Source organism: Mesitornis unicolor, unplaced genomic scaffold (genome assembly GCF_000695765.1).
Source record: "Mesitornis unicolor isolate BGI_N332 unplaced genomic scaffold, ASM69576v1 scaffold51441, whole genome shotgun sequence".
Classification (NCBI taxonomy): domain Eukaryota; kingdom Metazoa; phylum Chordata; class Aves; order Mesitornithiformes; family Mesitornithidae; genus Mesitornis; species Mesitornis unicolor.
This window is the reverse complement of record NW_010166795.1, coordinates 27203-48994: the sequence shown is the minus strand read 5'-3', so window position 1 is coordinate 48994 and position 21792 is coordinate 27203. Positions and strand designations below refer to the sequence as shown.

The 21792-nt window shown below is 35.5% G+C and overlaps 1 protein-coding gene across 1 annotated transcript in view; it reads left to right on the top strand.

Annotated features, from left to right (window-relative positions):
• Nucleotides 1-21792, top strand: part of KCNH8 (potassium voltage-gated channel, subfamily H (eag-related), member 8) — a 45396-nt gene that overhangs the window by 19738 nt on the left and 3866 nt on the right. The window contains exons 6-9 of the mRNA XM_010195068.1: nucleotides 5647-5685; nucleotides 7388-7743; nucleotides 11645-11751; nucleotides 12653-12729. Of these exons, the coding sequence (XP_010193370.1) occupies nucleotides 5647-5685; nucleotides 7388-7743; nucleotides 11645-11751; nucleotides 12653-12729 (579 nt within the window). The remainder of the gene's footprint in view (nucleotides 1-5646; nucleotides 5686-7387; nucleotides 7744-11644; nucleotides 11752-12652; nucleotides 12730-21792) is intronic.

Genomic DNA, 21792 nt, shown 5'->3' with positions numbered 1-21792 from the left:
AACAAGTAACAGGATGCTGCAACTGCAGAAAGGTGTGATCTTTGCCAAAAAAAAAAAAAAAGCAGTTCCTTCACCTGTTTTACACTTAATTTCTGATTTTAAATGAATGAGTAGCAGTTTGGGAGTAAGCTTGGTAATCTTGACCTCTGCAAGATATTTCACACATCTCCTACCTGTACTCACAACACTAAGCATGTTTTGATGGATCTTTGGATATTTGAGGTGGATGGTAGTTTCAGACAATTGATTCTGCTATAATACCATCCTGTACAGTGATGTACACACTCCCTGTGCAGCATTACAGTCAGATCTTCCTCCACTCCCTCAACCTGGCAATTACCTGCTTCACTCGGCACAGGAGAGGGGCTCACACTCAACCTGCAGCTATAGTGCAAGCCAGGGTTCAGTCCTTTTTGTTGTCTGCTAACTCATAAAGCTGTTCACCTGCAGCCATTGATGAGCACAATGTGTGGTGCCTTTGACCCATCAATTCACCCAATACCTCTCAAGATAATAATCTCACTTTCATGTTTCTAATAGATCTTTCAATATGGTACAGCACTGAGAAATAATACAATAACAGAATATGTAATTCAAAAAGGGTAGACTTTTATGCCTTCTCTCTTGCAGGCTTGGTGGTCTTTTCATTTTCTTTCCTAGCATCTGAAGAATTTTTTTGCTGATATGCTCCTGTTTAATTTCTGTAGCCTTCAGTCATTATAATATTTTTTAAAATAACAATACATAGACACGTATACAGTTTGGTTTTGTCTTTCTAATAGTTTATTCTTCTGATTTGTGGTTATTTTCCAGTTAGAAGTTTTATTCCACCACAACTTATCAATGCAATTATGTAATCCTTTCCATTTTTATTTTTCACAAAGTCTTTTCCATTTCACACCTAAAACAAATGAATGGTTGGCTGTAATGATGAATCTCACAAGATATGAAACATACCAAAGAGAAGGAGAAGAAAATAACCCATCTAGTTTTGCCTGGGAATATGTTACATATATGTGACCCATCCTAAAATTCCTAGCCCTGTGGTCATTCTTTTACTTTTGTGAATGGGTTAAGAGACAGGAATTATGATTATTAGTTATGCATTATTTATAACAATGTATGTATGCAATTAGGATTTTCAAATTAGATCTTAGCACTTTCTTGACAAATACAAACAATTTTCATTGTAACTAGAATGGAAATGTTTGAATAAGTGACAAAATTTTGCTTCTAATTTTAGGTTTTGAGTCATTTTGAACAGTCTCCATTCTCATTCATTTCACTTCCTGGGATTATTGCATTCTGCACCAGATTATAAAGCTTAACCAGAGGGTTACATATTGAAAAAAAAAAATCCGGGCTAGAAAAGAAGCTTATTGATGTTTTTAGACTGTGTAGTATAAGGAGGGTATCAAACTGTGACAAACAGAATTTTAGCCAGGAAAAGCTCCTGGCTTTCAGAGTATTGCCTTGGAATCTAACCATATTTCTATTTTAATTACATGGACATGCTAGATGGTAACTTTTTCCAATATCCTTCACTGTGCCTTAGGAAACACGATAATGTAACTTTTACAATATTACTATTATATCTTTGTCTCTGCATTGGAAAAAATGGCAAATAAAATTAATCTTAATATATCTAAACCGTAAAATGTAATTAATTTAGAGGGTGGATTTTTTTATTCATAATTGCTTTTATTTTGCATTGATATATCAATGGCCAGATAGTGACTTTAAATTTAGAAGCATTCTCGCAATAATCTATCCTTTTAGTATTCTGTGTGAAGACTAATTTCTGAAGGAAATTTTAATACTTACTACAATTTCTGCTATAACAGTAGTTCTGAGGGCACAGACTGCCTTGAGATGTAATGAACACGCCAGAGTGGTTTATGTGATAAAGTTCCTGTATCACTTGCAGAGTCATTATAACCTCAGGATATATGCTGAAATGTGGGAAATTAAATATTATGTAGTCTTTGAGCAAACTTTCTATAATCAGTTTAACTTGTGTATCAAGTAGGCATTCCACATGGATACAAGTATGTGTTCTCAATTTTATTAAGCTGGTAAAGTTTTTGGTGCAACTGTTTTAAACATTAGAGAATAGTAGAAGAGCTGAAGTTGAAAGGGACCTCTGAGGATCAACTAGACCCACCCCTCTGATCAAAGATATGAAAGCATATAAAAATGAAAACCAAAAATTATTTATGTGCAAATGCAGTATAATTTTTTACTGATATAAAACCATATATATCAGCATATTTTTCTTTTCAATCATTTATCATTTCACTCAGCAAAACCAGAGCTGTACAAACTGCCTACATAAGTGTAACTAGAGTTCTGCTGAAAATGCAGTTCCTACCCAAGACATATAGATCACCATTTTCAATGCTGTGATAAATAATAACATGATTGCAATAACAAATATATACATACAGTATATACATATATACTGAATACATAGTAAGTGTTCAGGGATATTGATAATCACATTATGTTTATTCCTTCAACAAAGTTGATATTGGATTCCTCTGACACTGGGTTTGGTTTTATATCATCGTACTTCAAAACTGAAGCAATTTTATTCACTTATTGAGTGACCGTGTTGTCTTTAGTTTCTAACCTATGCAGAACTTCTTGAGTAATAAGGCTGCCAAGAGCTCCAAAAAGCAATGTGGTCAGCTTTTATATATTATGCATATATACAAAACACAAAATGCATCTCAGGAGAAGATGCTACCGAAGTTGTATGTTCAGAACAGTCTGAGACTCTATTTTGTTGTTCTGCTTTGGGGTTATTGAACACTTGTACTAACTTCACAGACTACAATAATTTATTTAGAAGATAGAGGTGATGTAGGATAACGGTTTAACAGAAGATTGCAGAGCTCATGGTAATTCACAGATATTGGTCACCTAGGATAGGATACTGATGATGGATCTGCTGTTCAACTTTTGCTGCTAATCCAATATATTCTCTACTGTAAGATCAGAGAATGTTGAAAGCATCTGTTTTCCACAAAGTAAATTCTCCTTATCTTTCCATTAAGCAAGAAAAACAGATAGGAATAAACCTGAGAAAGTATAGGAAGAAGTCAATGAACTATAGAAAGTCTTAAAAAGAAAAGAAAAAAAAAAGCAAAAAAAGCAAGGGTAAATTGATCAGTAAATGTAGAGATAAAACAGTTATATCTGAACTGAGAAGCTCTTTGTGAGGGATTGAGTCCTTTGTGATTTAAAGGATTTGTGATATTTCATTGAAAAGTTTCCCAATCATGGAAAACCGAGGCCTGAACAAATGTGAGGCATTAAGCTTTTCAGCGGTACAATAATCCCTTGTTATGTACTTGAATCTTTTCCATTACCATACAGTAAATTTGCAAAGAATAGAACATATGGCATGTATTCTAGTTCTTTTTCCCCCCAACTGGCAATGCTCCTAAATGGGTTTTTCCTGTTTCCATATGCTGACTAAGAATATTAATATTCTAATTTGTTTTCAAATCCTTTGCTGAAAGAGTGATGAGCAATATCTCACATCACATGCTCCCTGCTCATACCTATCCTTCTTTTCTGCTACCTCTCCTCCCAAGGACACTCCTTCCCCTCCCTGCAAAAAGTGACCTGCCTTCAAAAAATCCCTTTACCTTTCTCTTGGTAAGGTCATAAGGCAACAAAGTGCTGCCACTCACCCCATTTCCTCTGCTGCCAGTTTCTCCTTGCTGCAGCGACCAGCAATGGTAACACAGAGAATAGGAGAATCAATGGGTGGCCACAGCTGCTGTGTTGATGGGCAGCAGAGAGGTCCTGCAGCCAAGGGACAGAGATAACCAACTGGTCAGAGAGCTGAAAGCCCAGTCCAGCTGAAAGAACCCAGCAGGGCTGTGGGAAATGCCACCAGGACATCTAGGAGACACCCATATAATGGTTTGTCTCTGTTTTCAAGATGTACAATCAGGATTAACATCTCTGCTCAAAAGAAGAGGGAAAAAAAAAGCGAGGAGAAATCTTCACCCACATTACAAATTACAAGTCACTTCTAAAGCTTTCAGCAGGCAAATTCACACTTTCTAAGATCTTTTTGTGATAATGTTCAGGATTGTCCTCGAGTTTTAATTAATGCTGCTATTTAACATTCATACTGCACCTGTGCCTAGAAGCCAAGCAAATGGATGCCCAAAAATTCTGGGCACTATGGTAAATTAATCTTCTTAAACATACATGTAAAATGGGCCATTAGTACTTCTAAATTCTGACTTTAATATTTTAGTACATTTCCAGTCTCCTGTTCTCCTAAATCTTGAAGGAGATGATGTTTCTTCGGTTGGCATAGATTTCAGTGCAAGATGGGAGATTTCAGTATCTGACATCTCATCCTCTGCTAATATCATCTAGTATTTTATCTAACACACAAAGAACACAGAAGTTATTTTATTTACATAGCCTAATTATTGCAGCTGTTATGTTTGGCATTTATTAGAGTGTTATTGCTAAATTTATTGATACACCTGCTACTGGCTTGTCTGTTGTGGAGCAGGATTTCTGCTTACACAAAGTTAAATATTGTGTATTTGTCCTCACTTCTATGAGCAACTGCAAAACAGTTTTTGAATTAACCTGAAAGACTTGTGAAGAAGAAAAAAAACAAACCACAATTATTTATTCTCAATTTATGCCTAAAATTTGTGTGTTTAGGAGTTCTGAAGGTTTTTATCAAATAAACTGGGAAGTTCCAATGACTTCCAGAAAGGCTCCATTACCTCTACCTGAGTTTGGAGAAAAATAAACTGATGCTATAACTTTAAAATTGATCGGGAATAAGCACTTTTTATCTTGACATATGGATTTAGGAAAGCCGAAAATTACTTCTGAAGATTCTACCTGGCAGGCTAAAATATTCCTGTAAATACAGCACGTAGGCTATCAGAGACTTGCCCCTGGTCAAGGTGTGGATGTTCATATAAAAATCAGAATATTCATAAAATATATTATTCAGCAGTTCCAGTGGATTTTATTAGAAGCAATTAGACAGTAAACTTGCATGACTTTTTTTCTTCTTCCTTTTCTTTTGTTTGCTTTTTGTGTAGTCCAAGAAGAGAAAATGTCACGGCATTGAATAGCTGTCAGGCACATATCCCCTAGGGACTATATTAGTTCTACTTGCTTCAGTCCCACCACTACCTTTGAAAATTCCCCAGAGATGCTACAGTTAGTTAGATCATCTACATGAAAGGACTAGACTGGCATAAGAGCTAAAGCTACAAAGAGGTAGGGCCAAAGTAGAACACTGTTCCTACATGGGATTCCATCAAACCAGCACTGAAACCCAGTAGGTTTCATTCATTCACTCATCTACATTCATTCACAGGTTTGGACCCTTGGCTCAACTTTTTATTAAAGCAAAATGTTTTTTTTGCAGGAGCTACTTTTTCAATAAAAATATTTTTTTTCCTCACAGCATCTGTTTTCAAGGAATGTCCTTAGTTCAGTGCTATGTCACCCTTTAATTTAATACTGCTGTTTTATCATGAGATTCTTATAAATGTTTTAGTTTAGATGTTTGTATGCTCTTGGAAGCCAATACTGTGCAGATGCACATATTTGCTACTTTTTTGTTTTGTTTTGTTTTTTTTTCAGGTAATATCAAAATTATCAAACAAGTCTACGCTATCTCAGGTATGTTAGTCACATTTTAAATATGGCAAGCTTGACTTTGAAACATACATACAGTTATGGCCAGAATAAAGCTGGAAAAACTTCAGTTGACTTCCATGGTTTCAGAATGAGACTTTAAATAGCATCCTGTGGATAGTTCTGTCACAGTCCATTTTATGAGTAACAGCTTATGATCTTTTCTTCCAGGTGCTGGATTTGGATATCCTACTATAGCACCTGCATTTTAAATACATGATTACCCAAGCCAAAGTTTTGAATATGGGTAATGCTAATTCACTGTAGAGTATAGGCTGCATCAGTGCCAGGTCCTATACAATCTGATCATCATGACAGCCTTCAGATGACTATTATGGTTGACAACAAGACTATTATATTTTATATAGACAGGTCTTTTGCCACTGATTCAGATTCTTACCTTTTCATACATCTCAGATGGAAAGGACCTAGTTCACTAAATCTGTCAATATATACTAAGTGAAAAGCATTCACTCAATGGAAGTGTGCTGTAGCACACAGCAAAATTAAAACCATGCTGCAAAATATTTAGTTAGATACTAATAGAAGCTTAGAACATTTGGATAAACACACCAAATCTGCATTTTGAGCCAGCCAATCTTACTTGGCCTGTATGTGGGAAATTTGACTATACAAGCTCATCTGTGATTTTCTATCTAAAGTTATCTCTGCCTTAATCAAGCTACATTAAGAAGAGTAGCTTGAAAAAAATAACAAAAAATGAATAGCAATATTTTCTGAAACCATGAAGTTACATTTGGCTGTATTCTTCACCGAGATGTGTGGATTTTGTTAATTTGACTTGGACGCAAATTCTGCCTTAGTCCGTTCACCTACTACCAATAAATACAGTAAGCTCTATCACGGGAATAAATGGAACTGTGTTTGAGTTATGGCCTGATCTTGACATAAACTCCATGTTTGCATATCTTAGCACCCATGACGAGTGTATTTTGTTACCATGAAACATGAACAAACAATAAATGCTCTCTTACACTGTACTTTAATTATTTAATTATTTATGTATTTAATTAGTACATATACTACAGAGCCCAGGTCTATGTCATCTCTAAATTGCCTTAATTCCAATATCAAGCATTCAAATTACATTCTTTTAAAAAACAGATGTAGCTTTGCCTTTCAATGACTCAGTTCTGAGGTTGACACTGTCACACCACTGGTGCATTAATGGGACTTTGTGTAAACTGAAAAAATCTGCCTACTGTCTCAGCAGTGGTTTCAGTTACAACAACTAAGAAGGATACAGAGGACATTCAGGCTTGAGTTGAACTCAGTTCTTTCCCTTGGTACACCAGAAGTCTGGAAGTGTAACATTCAAAAGAAATAATGCCTTTCTAAAACAAGATTAATATACTCAAGTGTACGCATGGCCCATGGCTTGTAAGAACTAGTCATGTAATCTTTCTTGGTTAGAAAACATATTGCAATGAGTTCACTGGCTATGGCTTTAGTGAGCTTTTTAAATTTGTTTGTATTTTCCTCAAGTATGCACATGTAGCCATAGTTGAGGAGGGAAGCTTGGAAGAGTTCCAAAAGAGCTCTTTCTAAATAGAAATGAAAGCTGTGCTAGATCTGAGTTTCTCCCAGGATGAATACCAGAAGAAATTGTGTTTTTGCAACATCAGGCTCTGAATTTTATGCTATTATGTATTATCTGCTATTTTAGACAGAACTCAAAGGAAATGGAAATATAAAGAAGAAACTCCCTTCAATTGTGGAAGATGAAGACGAAGATGAGGAAGGAGAAGAAGAGAGCAACACCCTTTCACCAATCCATACAAGAAGCACAAATTGCTCTCAGCAGAAGAAGGCTGGAAGCAATAAAAGTCACCTAGGGAGAAACTTGAAGCAGTTGGCCTCAGGAACAGTTCCCTTTCATTCACCCATCCGTGCTTGCAGTTCAAACCCCTCAAGAACCAAACATGAAACAGAGCTCCATTACTACTCCAGAAGGAAGGAGAAAAACCTTAAGCTACACCTTTCAGCCCTGACCTCCAGTGGTCCACCTGACCTGAGCCCAAGGTAATAGTTATGAACAGTTATTTTCTTCCCTGTCATGTAACTCCTATTAAAAGTATCAGGTTTGTAATTCTATAAAATATTTCTTTTTCTTAAATAGTTGATACTTCTGTTCATTCTACAGAGAAGGAAAAGCCCTCTTATTGTAGGAACTATTACACACTATGCAGAATGTTAGGACTTTAGGACTTTATTGTGAAATAAAGTGTTTCTACCAGTAAAAAGGGAAAGTTTTGGGCAATTACCAAAATGACTATTTGAACATGGCTTTATAGTATCATTTTGTCCATCTATAATACTATGCATTCCCACAATAGCACTGTGAAACATTCTGAGTCCAGACAGCAATTTAGAGAGCAAGTAGATGGTAATACAGCATATCTGTGCTAAAACAAAAAATTACTGGAGTAAAAGGACTGTAATGAAAAGCAACTGCCTAGCAACTTTAGAAAATATTTTTAGATTTTTTACATTAGAGAAAAGAAACCTGGTAATGCAAGTTATGTAGAAAATAAATATGGAGTTTAGAAAATCTGTTTTGCTGTGACTTTTCAAATAAGCAAAAGTCATATAATAGTTTATTATGGTATTATTAGTATATAATTTCTAATATTTTAATTTCTTACTTGTATGCTACTTGTAAGGTGATTTATGTATCTTATTTCTAAATTGCTGCAACAAAATAATTAATTATTAACCAAAAGATTTGGGATCAGTTCTTTACAGAAACCACAATCACTTTTTAACGTATGAGGAGCTGTGGCAGTTGATCTTTCAATTCAAATTTTGTTTTCTATAATTGGGAGTATCTTGCATGCTCAAGAACTTCCTTTCTTCATTAGAGACCAAGTGGTAGGTTCAGCAACTTGCCATTACAAACATAATACAGCCACAGCTTGACGAATATTTGTTTAGCTCTGTCAAGGCATCTATCCCTAAGGTTGTAATCATAAAAAGGACATTGAAGGGTATATAGAAATCTTTCTCTCTCATCATATATTTGATCAGTACAGTCACATTTCAAATAAGAGCAGGATACAAACTAATTTTAGTTTTGTCAATACACAGGAAAATAATGTGTGGGAAACCAGCTTCTATGCTATCAAAATTGAAATGCATAGTGAATATTTTCTCATTTTTTTCATAGATCTCATATGAATTTGGTTCAGGTCAGCTGTGAGTAAAGGTCATTATAATTTGCATAACAAATGGTAATTCAGGGAAAATCTATCTTTCATATTTTCTGCTGAAATGTAATCTTGCTCATTATTGTTCCGAACATAAGCAGCCAGATATTGGCACACAAGGCAACAGGAGCAAATGTGAAACAAGTATTGTTACATATATTATTATTTCCTATTTCTATTCATAATTTTATAGCTACAGAATAATCCTGTTAATACCTTAGAAAATTTGCCCAAGACATATGTGTTTTTCAGACTTTGTTTTCCAGCCAAAACACTTTCATATTATTTCCTAAAATTAGCTTATATTATCAGAACTTAAAAAAACCCCAACAAACCACACTTCAAAAAGAGCTTTAAATATTCGTAAGTATTAAGTGGAAAATAAAACCTTAATTAAGATCCTCTCTTTTGTCTGCTGTTGGACAGCAGTGTAAGCGGAAGGCAAGACTCTGGTTGAAATGTACACTTCACAACTGCACTGATTGTATAACCACGCTTTGTCAAGAGAATATAATTTATCTGCTTAAGAAACTTGTTCTGTTGTGGATGTTTCTTAGAGTAAGCCAACCAGAACTCTTCACTGGTGCTTCAGGTTCTTTCCTTGTACACTATAGTGAAGGCAATAAAGCACAGAAACTGGATTAAATATTTAAATAGTTCTTGGCACAAGGAATAGAAACCAGCCTCCTACCTTCTAGGATACAGTCGTAGTCTTTGCAATCACTTTTTGGGTACTACCTATGAAGTAGAAGAGCATCAAAATGAATAAAAGGTGTAAATAACAATAAAGGCAGTCCTGGGAGGAGATATTTAAGTACCTGAATCTCCCCTGACCCACATGGATGAGTGCACTTTAGCCATGATCAAATGGACAGAAGACATCACATGTTAATTTCTTCTGAATTTTTGGCTTCTAGGAGTGAAGGTGTCTGCCTTCAGGAGAAAATTCAGGGCTGTACAACAGCTAATTCAGAAAGCGGAGAGGTTTACCAATTACTTTTGTCCCTTCATGTTTTCAGCTCAATAGATTATGTTTCTCCACAGCCAGTTAATTGTATATGAATAAGCATTCATATACAAGCATTGAATAACTATTCAAACATCTTGCCTATTACATATTTCCTACATAGAAGTATGTCTTTTGGCTCTCCAAAACTAGCTGTTTTTGCTAATATAGTTTCTTTTTAGTCTGAATCTTTAAATGCTTTAAAGAATATAGTATCTATAAATTCCAAGTCACGTCTGAGTAGGTTTTCCCTTGTGTGCTTTAAAGGCAGTTAAAATGTCAACATTTATGTAATTAGAAATCTCTACAAAAGGGATATTGGTGTTTAAAATTTTCTTTTTGAAGCAGTGAGGGCAGATGACATTAAATAGGTTTTACAGCAAATTTCAAACAAAGTAATCATTCAGGTTTTCAGCTGCAGTATAGGCCAGAGCAGCTCAAGCACTACATTTCAGTCTCATCTCCTCCCAGAAGCTGTTTAAGATTCAAGTGAAGTCTAATAACATCCAACTGGCATCATGAACACTCAGACATGACACAGAGCCTTAAACCTGCATGAACAGCCAAGGACAAGAACACATGGTATATGCACAGAGCTCTAAATTACATGGGTCTTTCAAGCCAAATACATCACAGATACTTCTCTGTTGTCTGTTCTTCCTTTCTCCAAACATTTCCAGTCAAGAGGCTTTGCTTGACAATATCTTTATTAGATGGAAAGTCTAATTTCCACCATCACAAAGTTATCATCATTGACTGAGGCCAAGAACTGTTTGCTTTAGCCCTTCCAGATTAGTTTTTTACTCAACTGTGTACTGTAAAAAAAAAAATCTGAATCTTGTGTCTGGACAAAGCTAGAAAGTGATGATCCATGTCTTTTGAGAACAAAAAATATTCATAATTATATATTTTAATAATGGACATTAATTCCTCCATCTCATACCAGGTTTCTATTCTTTGTTCATGGTACTTGACTATTGTATAAAATGCTTCTTTTTTTTCTTCCTTTGGGTATCTAAACACTGAAAATTGAAGGTCAACCGCAACATATAAGTAGAAATAACTGACGAAGAGACCTTTTCTAGTGGTTAGATCAAATAATGTAACTAGGACATTGCAGGCTGGAGTACACATCTTCCTATACCCCAGTTGCAAACAATATTGTTCTGCCTGAGATAGTTTTAACTGAATTTGAGATAAGGTTTTTTGCATGGCAACAATCCTTTTAACAGTGGTTTACAGAAGTGCTTTCATAAATATATTATGTTCAGGCCTAGGATCTGCCTAAGGAAGCCTAATATAAGACCCTGATTTATGTACAGGGAGATTTAAACTTCACAAGAGCATAGAGAAGCATTTTTAGTTTGTGTAGAATAAAGAATGACAACAGATTAGACACAAAAAGCAAACTATATTCAATACAGGCTTTGTTAGGACTCAGAATATACTGCAGAAGTCATGCAAATTTTGAAACTTCAATTATGGTTGGCCTTACCTGCCTTCCTCTAACAGTAAGTTTAATCTTTAGTGACTCACAAGAAGTTATACTGGTATAATAGTTTTTACTTTTCTCTAAACTTAATGTTCTGCAAATTTTACCGTTGCTTAAAAATGTGCCCTTTAGGAGTAATTTTGACAACATATAATTATGAATGTGATATTTATGAAACTGTTTATGAAACTGCTCCATCACTCCAATTTTTCTCAACAGAATTGTTGATGGGATTGAAGATGGAAATCATAATGAGGAAAACCAGACCTTTGACTTCAGCTCTGATCAGCTCAGGCAGGAATCCAGGTTATCTCCTACAATTGGAGGTGAGATTTGCCTGGGAAAATCACTTCTTAGAGTAAACAGTTTTCATAAGTGCTTTTTGTTCTCCATTGTTTCTTTGATTCTCAGAAAGTTAAAGCCTTACAAGTGGCATAAATGGACTTAATATATATCTGTACTTTCAGTATCATTTCAGTACAACAATGACTACTGCAGAAAAATACAACAGGGGCCAAAGGCCATTTGTTGTTTTCCTGCTAACAGACAAGTCATGATAAAACAGCTTGCAAAGAGTACTGCATTTTCATGCATTATATTTTGCCAGCGATATTGTAATATCAGCCCAGAGCCTCATGCTCCCAACCCTTTGGGCATGGAAGGTACTAAACACAAGGACAAATACCAAATAACAATAATTTTTTAAAAATCATAAAAAGCCATATACAAACTTGGCTCTCAATTTCTGTGAAATGAGGTGGAAGAGTATGGAAGTATCTAGATTTTTAGAAGTAAATGAGTGAAAACCTTGAGTGCAGCTCAGACTGTTTCCAACATCCCTTCTCTTAAGAGTAAACAATTCTCACATAGTTATATACTTTTTATATGGAGGCTATTAGGACACTTTTTGTTCCTTTTGAAGTCAAAAGGAAAAAGAATAGTAGAACTTTAATTGTATCTATAATTTTTAAAAATAGTTGACATGTCACACGGTTAGTGCCAGGGTTGTCATTTTCAGTCCTTTCAGGTCCAGACTGAAGAGTATGAACTTTCTTCTTTCCCTTTTCTTACACATTCTACACTGAACATTAAACACAAGACTTTATTTTCATTTGATCAAAGTGCAAACCAGGTTTAAATTTAAAGCATTGGATAAATGCAAGAATAGTACTGCTGTTTCCAAGTTATTATAATTCTGTAATTTACATGCATTTGAATTATTTTCAGAAGCTGAAATTGGTGCTGCTGTGCTTGTTATCAAAGCAGAAGAGACCAAACAGCAGATCAGCAGGCTTAATAATGAGGTAATGAGCTTTTGTGGGAATTGGAGGATATTAACAGTGGTTCAAGGAATGCTGGAAAAAACTCAGAAAACTTGGGAATATGATAAACAAGCAATAAACAAGGATGAAGTTCCTACATTTAGGGCAGTTTGGAGCTTTTAACTCTTTCCAAGGATAATTATCTGTATTAAAGCTGTACAAAGGTTTCTGTCATGTGCTAGAGCTAAAAGGAAAATGAAGTTAGTATAGTTAGCATATCTAATATTCTTCTGTTAGTATATCTAATATTCTTCTGTATGTGCTTCTGTTGTTCTCTCTCCTGTCATTCTTTCCCCAAGCCGCTTCCTCAGACTATTCTTGTTCTGGTGAATGCTATACTTTTGGAGAATTTCCATGAAAGAAATGCAAATCCAGTCATGTTTGAATTCACATCAAGCATTTTGAATTACTTCAGTTGTGCCTATTTAGGATGAAACAGAGGTTCATCCATTCCTCCTCAAGCGATATGACCTGAGGAATGCAGGGCCAATATTGTTCAGTGGTGCTTTATATTCTTCCCTTCTAAAAACTTCAAATCTCTAAACAACTATCAATCCCACACTAAAGAGGAGATGTCCTCTGGCTAAACTGCTTCCTATATCCAACTACTGCAGTACTTTGGCTAGCAAGATGAAAGCATTAAACTTCAACTTCATAGTTACACTGCAAGACTAAAATCTGTTCCCAGCATACTCTGTGTTTCAGTATGAATAGATTAGAGACAATTCCTTATGATTCCACATGAGGAAACGCTTAAATAAGCCTAGCTACACAGTTTCACTTCTTTTTTTCCTGATCTCTTTGGTTACCAGCAATGTCAAGCTTTATTTTATTTTTCCTTCTGTATTGTGTACACTTAATCTAGTTATTCTTTATTTTCATATATGAAGTATTGGGCTTGTAAACCTTTTTCATCCTGTGTCAGGTTAACTTAGTCAGATAACTCAAATATCCTAAGCTAAGTGGGCATGCATAGTTAGTCACTATGAATGCAACACCTCATTTATATGTCAAATTGTAGAGTTCAGACAAAAGTCTCATGCCCCATTGACTGCAGCTTTTCATAAGGCTTGGTCAAAGAACTCTCAAATATCTCCAAGATGCTCATTAACAATACTATTATGATAGAAGAATATATTTGCTTGGTAATACTTTCGAAACAAACAAGTCATATTGATTCATCACTTTTGTCTTTGAAGAGGGCAGGTATTTTTAAAATATGAAGATGTATTACATGGTTATCCACAAGAAGCAATTGGAAAATATATCATCGTGGCAGATGTGCTCAGGCAGGCATATTGTGGATTAACCAAACATTTTAACTCCAATAGTTCTGGGCTTGTCATTGCTTTTCTAGTGCAAAGCAATAAATATATATTGGAGGAATATGTTAGACAAAAGAAGAAAAAACATGCTGAAGGTCATTTCCCTCCGTGCACAATCTTCATTTTTCCCCGTTAAATGTTACGCAACTTGCTTCCTCACACTAACTTAAAAAAGGAAATATGGCCACATGCAGTAAAACACTAAAGTTTCCACATATGGAAAAGAATCTAAAATCCAGAGACAAAGACTGCACTGTTCTGAATATGGCTCACTCCTATCTTTTAAAATTGAGGAGGAAGGATCAGTCCATTTTTTCAAATAGTATGCTACCTGTGAGACTTCACGTGAAATAAGAGGTGCTTACCTGCCAAGACTTCTGCAATTTCTACTGTCATGGAGACGGATTTGAACAGAAAAAAAGAAGTCATGGCCAGCAGGTCCTTCTTTTCTTGCCACAGAAATGTGACAGAAGTTGGTTCATCTATAGTGTCTGTCTGTTGAGCAGGTAGTAGGAGTCCTTTAAGTATGAAACTCTGGATATTTAAAATGAGTACCGCTAGCTCAATGTGAAACAGAATTTTTTTTCACAGTGTAATTGACTGAGCCCTGCACTAACACAGAGTGCTAATTACTAAAACTGAAAGCCAAACAATATTTTGGTAGGTTTAGACATCTTTTGGCAACACCTGAATTCATTTATATCTAGCCCAGTTAATGACAAAATAACATTAACAATAATGCAACCTGAAGATACCACAACAATGTTGAAAAAATTCTAAAAACAGCTGTACTTACTGTTTAGTCACAGAGGAGAAAGATATCTTTCTTTGATTACAGAACCTCACGGACCTTCTAGAAGATTGTAGAGGTACATGAGGGTACATAAATTATTATAGAGAACCCTACGCTGTGGCAGATACATCAGACTTAGTCTAGAAAACTAAGGGAGTATTTATATTCAACTTTGCAGTATCCCTAAGATTAATTTACTCCACGTTGTATAAAGTATATTACATAGAGTACATCTAAACTAGTGTAGACATGTTTAAGATTATATTGTTGTTGGTGCCTTGCAGCCTCCTCCTGAAAAAGAAAATAGGAGAAAATAGGTCACAAGTAGCCAACAGCAGAAAACACTATCGTTAATATATTTTCCAGTGGAGATCAGAAGTCAGTCAACAAATGCAAAAATAACTGCTTTCATGAAAGGTAATTGTATTACAACAGTCCACTAGTTAGCTTAAAAACATTCCAGTTGTTCGTTGGGGGAAGAAATACATGTATCCTCTCATTCAGACATTCAATACAGTCTGTTGTCAGCAGAGCAAAACAGAGTTATCCCAGAGATAAATTTACAAAACAAGCTATACCCAGCTTACATATCAGTGGATATACCCAGCTTACATATCAGTGGACCTCTTGGAAGTATTTTAGGCATGTGACATTCACTACATAATCCAAAGGAAAGTTCATTTACCTAAGAATGGGACTAACACAAGACAGAGCCTTGATTTCACTTCTCAGAGTTTTGGGTTTATGTTTGGTTGGTTGGTTTTTCACACATTAACTTTAGGACTAATGGATGCACAGATTTCCTCTAAGGAAGATAGGCTCCAAAGTCAGTACTGCCACTTTACTAAGCAACGTGAGAGAAATGTGAATACACCCCAAATTCCTATCGTATAGCTCCATGGTTTGGCTGCTCAGCCAGTTATCCAACTTCTTCATTTCCTCACCTAACCTCACTACTTCTTTTAAGCCTGAACAGGATCCAAGCTGATCAAAGGGAACTTCCCTCCAGTTCAGTATTGCAAGGTAGAGTGGAAAAAGACTACTTAATCTCCTACCCTATTTGCCCATTCCACTTAGTCTAAATAATCTCCCAACAAAAAAGGTATGACTTTCATTATAGTTCAATATGATGCAGGCAGGAGAGTTAAGGTTAAGGTTCAGGTTCTTGCTCCTGTAAAAATGCAATTATTTAAGCAATAGTTTCAAGATTAAGTGGCTGAATAACCAACAGCATGGCACATTTTCTTAGCTGGGAAAGCTTGATTTTAAAACCTGCTCCAAATTAGACAGAGAGAGAATTTAGGACAGGTCTTCTGTCTTACAAGTATGTATCCTTCCCTTGCAGAGATCTGTATACCCGACCTGGTCTTTCCAATGCATTTGTCTGCAAAGACTGATTAGATGAGTGTATCTAAACATTCAGCATCTTTTCAGAGGCACCGCTTACCTGGTACAATCATACATAACTACTAATGAGCCCAGAATTAAAACCAGGAAACCATTAAGGAGTTTTTCTGAGCTATAAAGACAGCCATACAACTCAATTAAAGCACCTGCCTGTAACTGTCCTGTTGTCGGTATCCTACTAGGCTTTTAGCTATCATTTGAATGTAATTGTAAGAAAAGAGCATGGAAATACTTCTACTTTGATTCAGTGTGCAAAAGCCAAATCTGAATTATTTAAAACATAGACTAGTTAAAAATAAGAAAATACTCAAATTTTAGTCATTATTTTTCTCCCATAATTCGCAGAGTGCACATGTACACGTTCAACATTCAAATACATAGGTCAGCAATTTTATGCTCAGATATATAGGAAATCTTGTGCAGTGCATGCAGAATAAACTCAGATTTCTTTGTCATGGCCCTTGTTTTTCCCATATATGATCCAGTTCCAGTGCAGTCTCCTTTAGCTTCAGAATTTGAGGGCTGATTTCATACTTTACTACATCTGTAGACCCCACCATACTAAAACAGTATAATGAACAGAATACTCGCATTTCTCCCATTCAACTGTAAAACAAACATGAGGAAATATGAATAGGGTCAAGGTTTGTACTAGAAAATTGCCTTTAGCTGCATGTTGGAGCACTTAGTGGAAATTCAGCTATTTTTGATTTTAGGTTTTTTAGATGCAAGGGTTTAAAATACTCTAAGCATTTGACACTTATTCAGAACAAAGAAAATGCATTCACGAGGATATTTCACCTTCATCTATGAAAAGGAACAATCCTATATAAATACATTTATTTTCCAAATAATCTAAAGAAATTTTATAAATAGCTTATTCTAAAACATATTTCACATCCAGCTGCCAAAAAATCAATCTCACGGGAAAAATGAATTCTTTTTTTTTTTAAGCAAAACATTCCTTAATACTAGAAATGTATGCACATGATGGAAACCATCATTTTGTAATCATAGAATAATAGAATCACTTAGGTTGGAAAAGACCTTTAAGATCATCAAGTCCAACTGTTAACCTATCTGCCAAGTCCACCACTAAACTATGTCTCTAAGTGTCACGTCTAAACATCTTTTAAATACCTCCAGGGATGGTGATGCCTAATCAGTGCCAACAAAGCAAATTTGGTAAAGCAAAGTTTTTCAGGCCTTTAGTTTTACATTGAGTTCAATTTGCAGCTTAAGAACTCATATAAGGAACTTCCCTGACTTACAGTAATTAAAAATGTGTTCTTTGTAACAAGTTTTGTAACTATATTTTCACATGAGAGACTTTATTTTGTAGCAAGGCTATCCCAATAATTCACTTTGAGAAACATCTTTCAAATCAAGAAAAAAGTGGCAAAAAGTGAACTAATGACATTTATTGATGAAGAAAACTAATTATGACTAATCTATTCATTTTGCATCTTAGCTATGTAAATTTAGCATAGAAGTCAAGACATAAAACCTAGTATTATTTGTGTTAAGAAATAAAAGCTTTCTAAACCATAAACATCAAGTAAACACATTCTTTTGTCTACTGAGACTTGTAAAATATATTTTCCTTTTAGCATTGACATTCATATTTCCAAATATCTCCTACCTTGTTGTTGTTTTGTCTCTCTCCCTGCTCTTGTATTTCAATGACTCTAGAGTAGCCTTTCCAGCTAATTTTTATTTTCTTTTAATGTTAGCTTAATGGTCATTGGCAGATAAAGGTGACAAAAATGGCTGATGATCTAAAGCTTAGATTAAGTTCTTTTTTGGGGAGGACATACAGCACATACATGGTGTAGGTCCTACATGCTGTAGTTCTTCTCTTGCACTTTTCCTTGGTGGAAAGAAACCTGAGAGAAATTAATCAAGAGAAGAAGCCATGCTGTGTGAAAACCAACTGGGCACCAAAACTGACTTCAGATTTGAACAATAAATAATATTACCATGAAAGCTGATGCCAATTATCCAGTTAACTCTCTAAATACCATTTCAAAAGCTTCATGTACTGAAAAGGTCTGTTTTCCCAACATCTAACTGTAAATCTCTATTGGTGCGCAAATTCACTTCTTTTTCTCTTATGCCTAGAAGAAATAAGAAAAAGCTGACTGCCATTCTCCTTAAAAACCAATTTACACTGGAGACATACTGTTCCAGCAGATCTCAACAAAACAAATTTGTTCTGTCTTTCTTTGACCATCACATTTTCTAAAACTCTTCACTGGTAGCATTTCCTTTTGGATTGGCTTTGATTAGATCTTTTAAGTCATTGACAAAGTACACAATCTCAAGACACACCAGCCTAAGTAATTCCTAGTGAAGAGAACCTCCTTCCTGTGTCCAGAACAAAAAAAAAAAAAAAGGCAAAAAAAACAACAATAAACAAGCAAACAAAAAACAACAAAAAAACCAAAAAGCTGGTACTTTCTGATGTATCCTGGGAGCATGATTAACACCTGTAATGTGTCATTCAGCAAAACTCCACAGACATCTTTTTATAATACTCTGCATAGGCAGAATATTATACTTATATTCATGCCTCTGACATTTTCTTTTCAGATGGAATGTTTAACATTTATCTTTGTTGAATTTCATATTACTTATATTTAAAAAGTGAACATGAATTCCACTTAGCCATTTAAAATAAGCATTAAAACAGATCAAGATAGGCTGCTAAAAAGAATGGCTTGAAATGTCCATGGATAACAGCAAACCACTAATCATAAACCATTCCAATCATGCATGAAACCAACTCACAGTGATTACACCTCAGTCAGGTGTCCCTGCCCATGGCAGGGCAGTTGGACTGGATGATCTTTAAGGTCCCTTCCAACCCAAACCGTTCTATGATTCTGTGATATCTTCTTAGTTGGTTTAGAAGAATGTCATGCAGACAGTAACATCTGAGAAGTCTCCTGACAAGGTATATACTTTATCTAGTTTCTTCTTATCTATTAAACCAGATTTTCAGTTTAAGAATAGAATTACTATGTTTTGCCATAGTTAAGTCTTAAGAAACGTACATTACCTGTTCTCTTTTAACTATTCCTTTAGATGCTTATAAAAATTGCTTATTATTGCCTGATAGCCTGAGGTTGGTTATATGATTTCTTTCAACTGTACATATTAACAGCTTCTCTTCTCCCAGCCACCTGGGATATTCATGATCTTCCATTTGCTGTCATTCAGTAGCTAGTTGGTCAGAATTTGTCCCTGATACTTTCCGAAGTCCTTGAGGCAGTGGTTTCCAAACCTGGTTTTCTTACTGCCACCATCGTGCTGACACTGTCCTAATTCTATGCCAACCTTCAGCATCCACATCTGACAATGAAAAGCCACAAACCACAGAATCACAGAATATTAGGAGTTGGAAGGGACCTTGAAAGCTCATCTAGTCCAACCCCCCTGCCAGAGCAGCATTATCTAGACTAGGTCACACAGGAACGCGTCCAGGTTGGTTTTGAATGTCTCCAGAGAAGGAGACTCCACAACCTCTCTGGGAAGCCTGTCCCAGTGCTTTGTTACCCTTACAGTAAAAAAGTTTTTCCTTAGGTTCAAGTTGAAACTTCTATGCTCCAGCTTGCTCCCATTGCCCCTTGTCCTGTCATTGGACATCAGAGGGAAGAGCCTGGCTCCTTCCTCCTGACACTCACCCTTTACAGATTTATAAACATGAATGAGGTCACCCCTCAGTCTCCTCTTCTCCAAGCTAAAGAGACCCAGCTCCCTCAGCCGCTCCTCATAAGGGAGATGCTCCACTCCCTCAATCATCTTTGTGGCTCTGCACTGGACTCTTTCAAGCAATTCCCTGTCCTTCTTGAACTGAAGGGCCCAGAACTAAACACAATATTCCAGATGCGGTCTTACCAAGACAGAGTAGAGGGGAAGGAGAACCTCTCTCGACCTACTAACACCACCCCTTCTAATACACCAAATTATTACTATTAGAACTGCAGTTTGAGAACCTTTTTTCTAGGCTGAACTTCAGGGGAGGCCTGTTGACTTGAATGCACTTAATTATCTAGTACTTTATGCTTCTCTGTTCTGCCTTTACTTCTTTAACAGCAATAGCAACAATTTTAGTGTCCTAATTTACCCAGGCAGATTGGCTGCCCTGGAACTACCCAAGGGCTGGCTAGCTAGTCAGAAGAGAAGCCAGCAAATTTTCTTCTATGCTTACATGATAAAGCCAATTTCACAACCTTACAGATTTCTGGATATATTTTGCTGAAACTGAACCATCATTTCATTGCAGAACTCCTATATATTTTATCTGAACTCAGGTTAGCTGCACTGGATTATTTTCCTTGTGCAACTAGCTTTATTCCTAAAGTGCCATTAAATCAGAAACATCTGTCACCACAATACCAATGGCCACCGAGATGCTGATAGATGATCAGTGAAATGTCTATCTCAACTCAGTTCTCATTTCATTCATTCAACAGTGCAATTACTGGGAAACAGCATCAGCAGCTAGTTAATCTGAGACTTGAAAAACAACTTTTTCTGGCTGAAAGTCTCCTTGACTTTATCAAGCACTAGAACAGAAGAAGCAATGAAACACCAACCAAGGGAATAGAGAAGCTGCCATGTGCCGTGCAAGTCAGGCAGCTTTCCCTGCATTGCCAAAATGCAACTTCCATTACTCAAGAAGCAAATTATCTTCTTCACTTCCTTGGGTGTTCATGAAGAGTCATGGTAGGAAGATATCTTGGTGAAGTTTGAATTGCAAAAGGGAGTAAACCTCAGGGAGAAAAAATACCAATGTATTAGGTTTCTAATCAGAAAAAAAGGCTTATTTCGGATTTATCCAGGAACAGCAATGAGAAATAGTAGAAAATATAACAAAAATAGAAAAATAAAGAATAGAAAAGTAGAAAATTCTAGTAGAAAATTTAACATAAAAAATTAAATGCTGAAATATATAATGGAAGAAAAAAACAAAGAAACTTTTTAACCAATACCATTTAAACAAAGGAAAAAGAAAAAAATCACAGTAATCATCTTACATTATAGAGTTTTCATCACTTTTATGGAAATCAGTTCCATTCCTACTTAACTACATGGAACAAAGTATTCAAACTGCACAACAGTTTAATAATGGTAGTAGAGAAAAATACACTTTCTACTGAAACTTTCAAAGTAATTGGAAAAGGCAAACTAAAAGTACTAAAATTTATATTCATCAAGGCACCAAAAAGTCTTATTATTGAAGTCCATATGTTTAAAAAAACTCTTTTGTAAAAGATAGTCTTTCTTTTTAAGCTGTTTTGAAGATACTCTTTCTTAGTAACACAGTCTGCTAAAAAGGTACCAACACATTGCTTTTGATCAGCTTGAGAAGCACCTCTTGCTAATTCAAGCTAAATCTGTATAAACCCCAGTTTCTATATCAGGAAATATTGCAGTATCTTTTCCGAGCCCTAGAAATTGTTAAGTTAACATTTTGAGTATATTTGGGATCTCAGAGATCATTTTAAAGCTGTC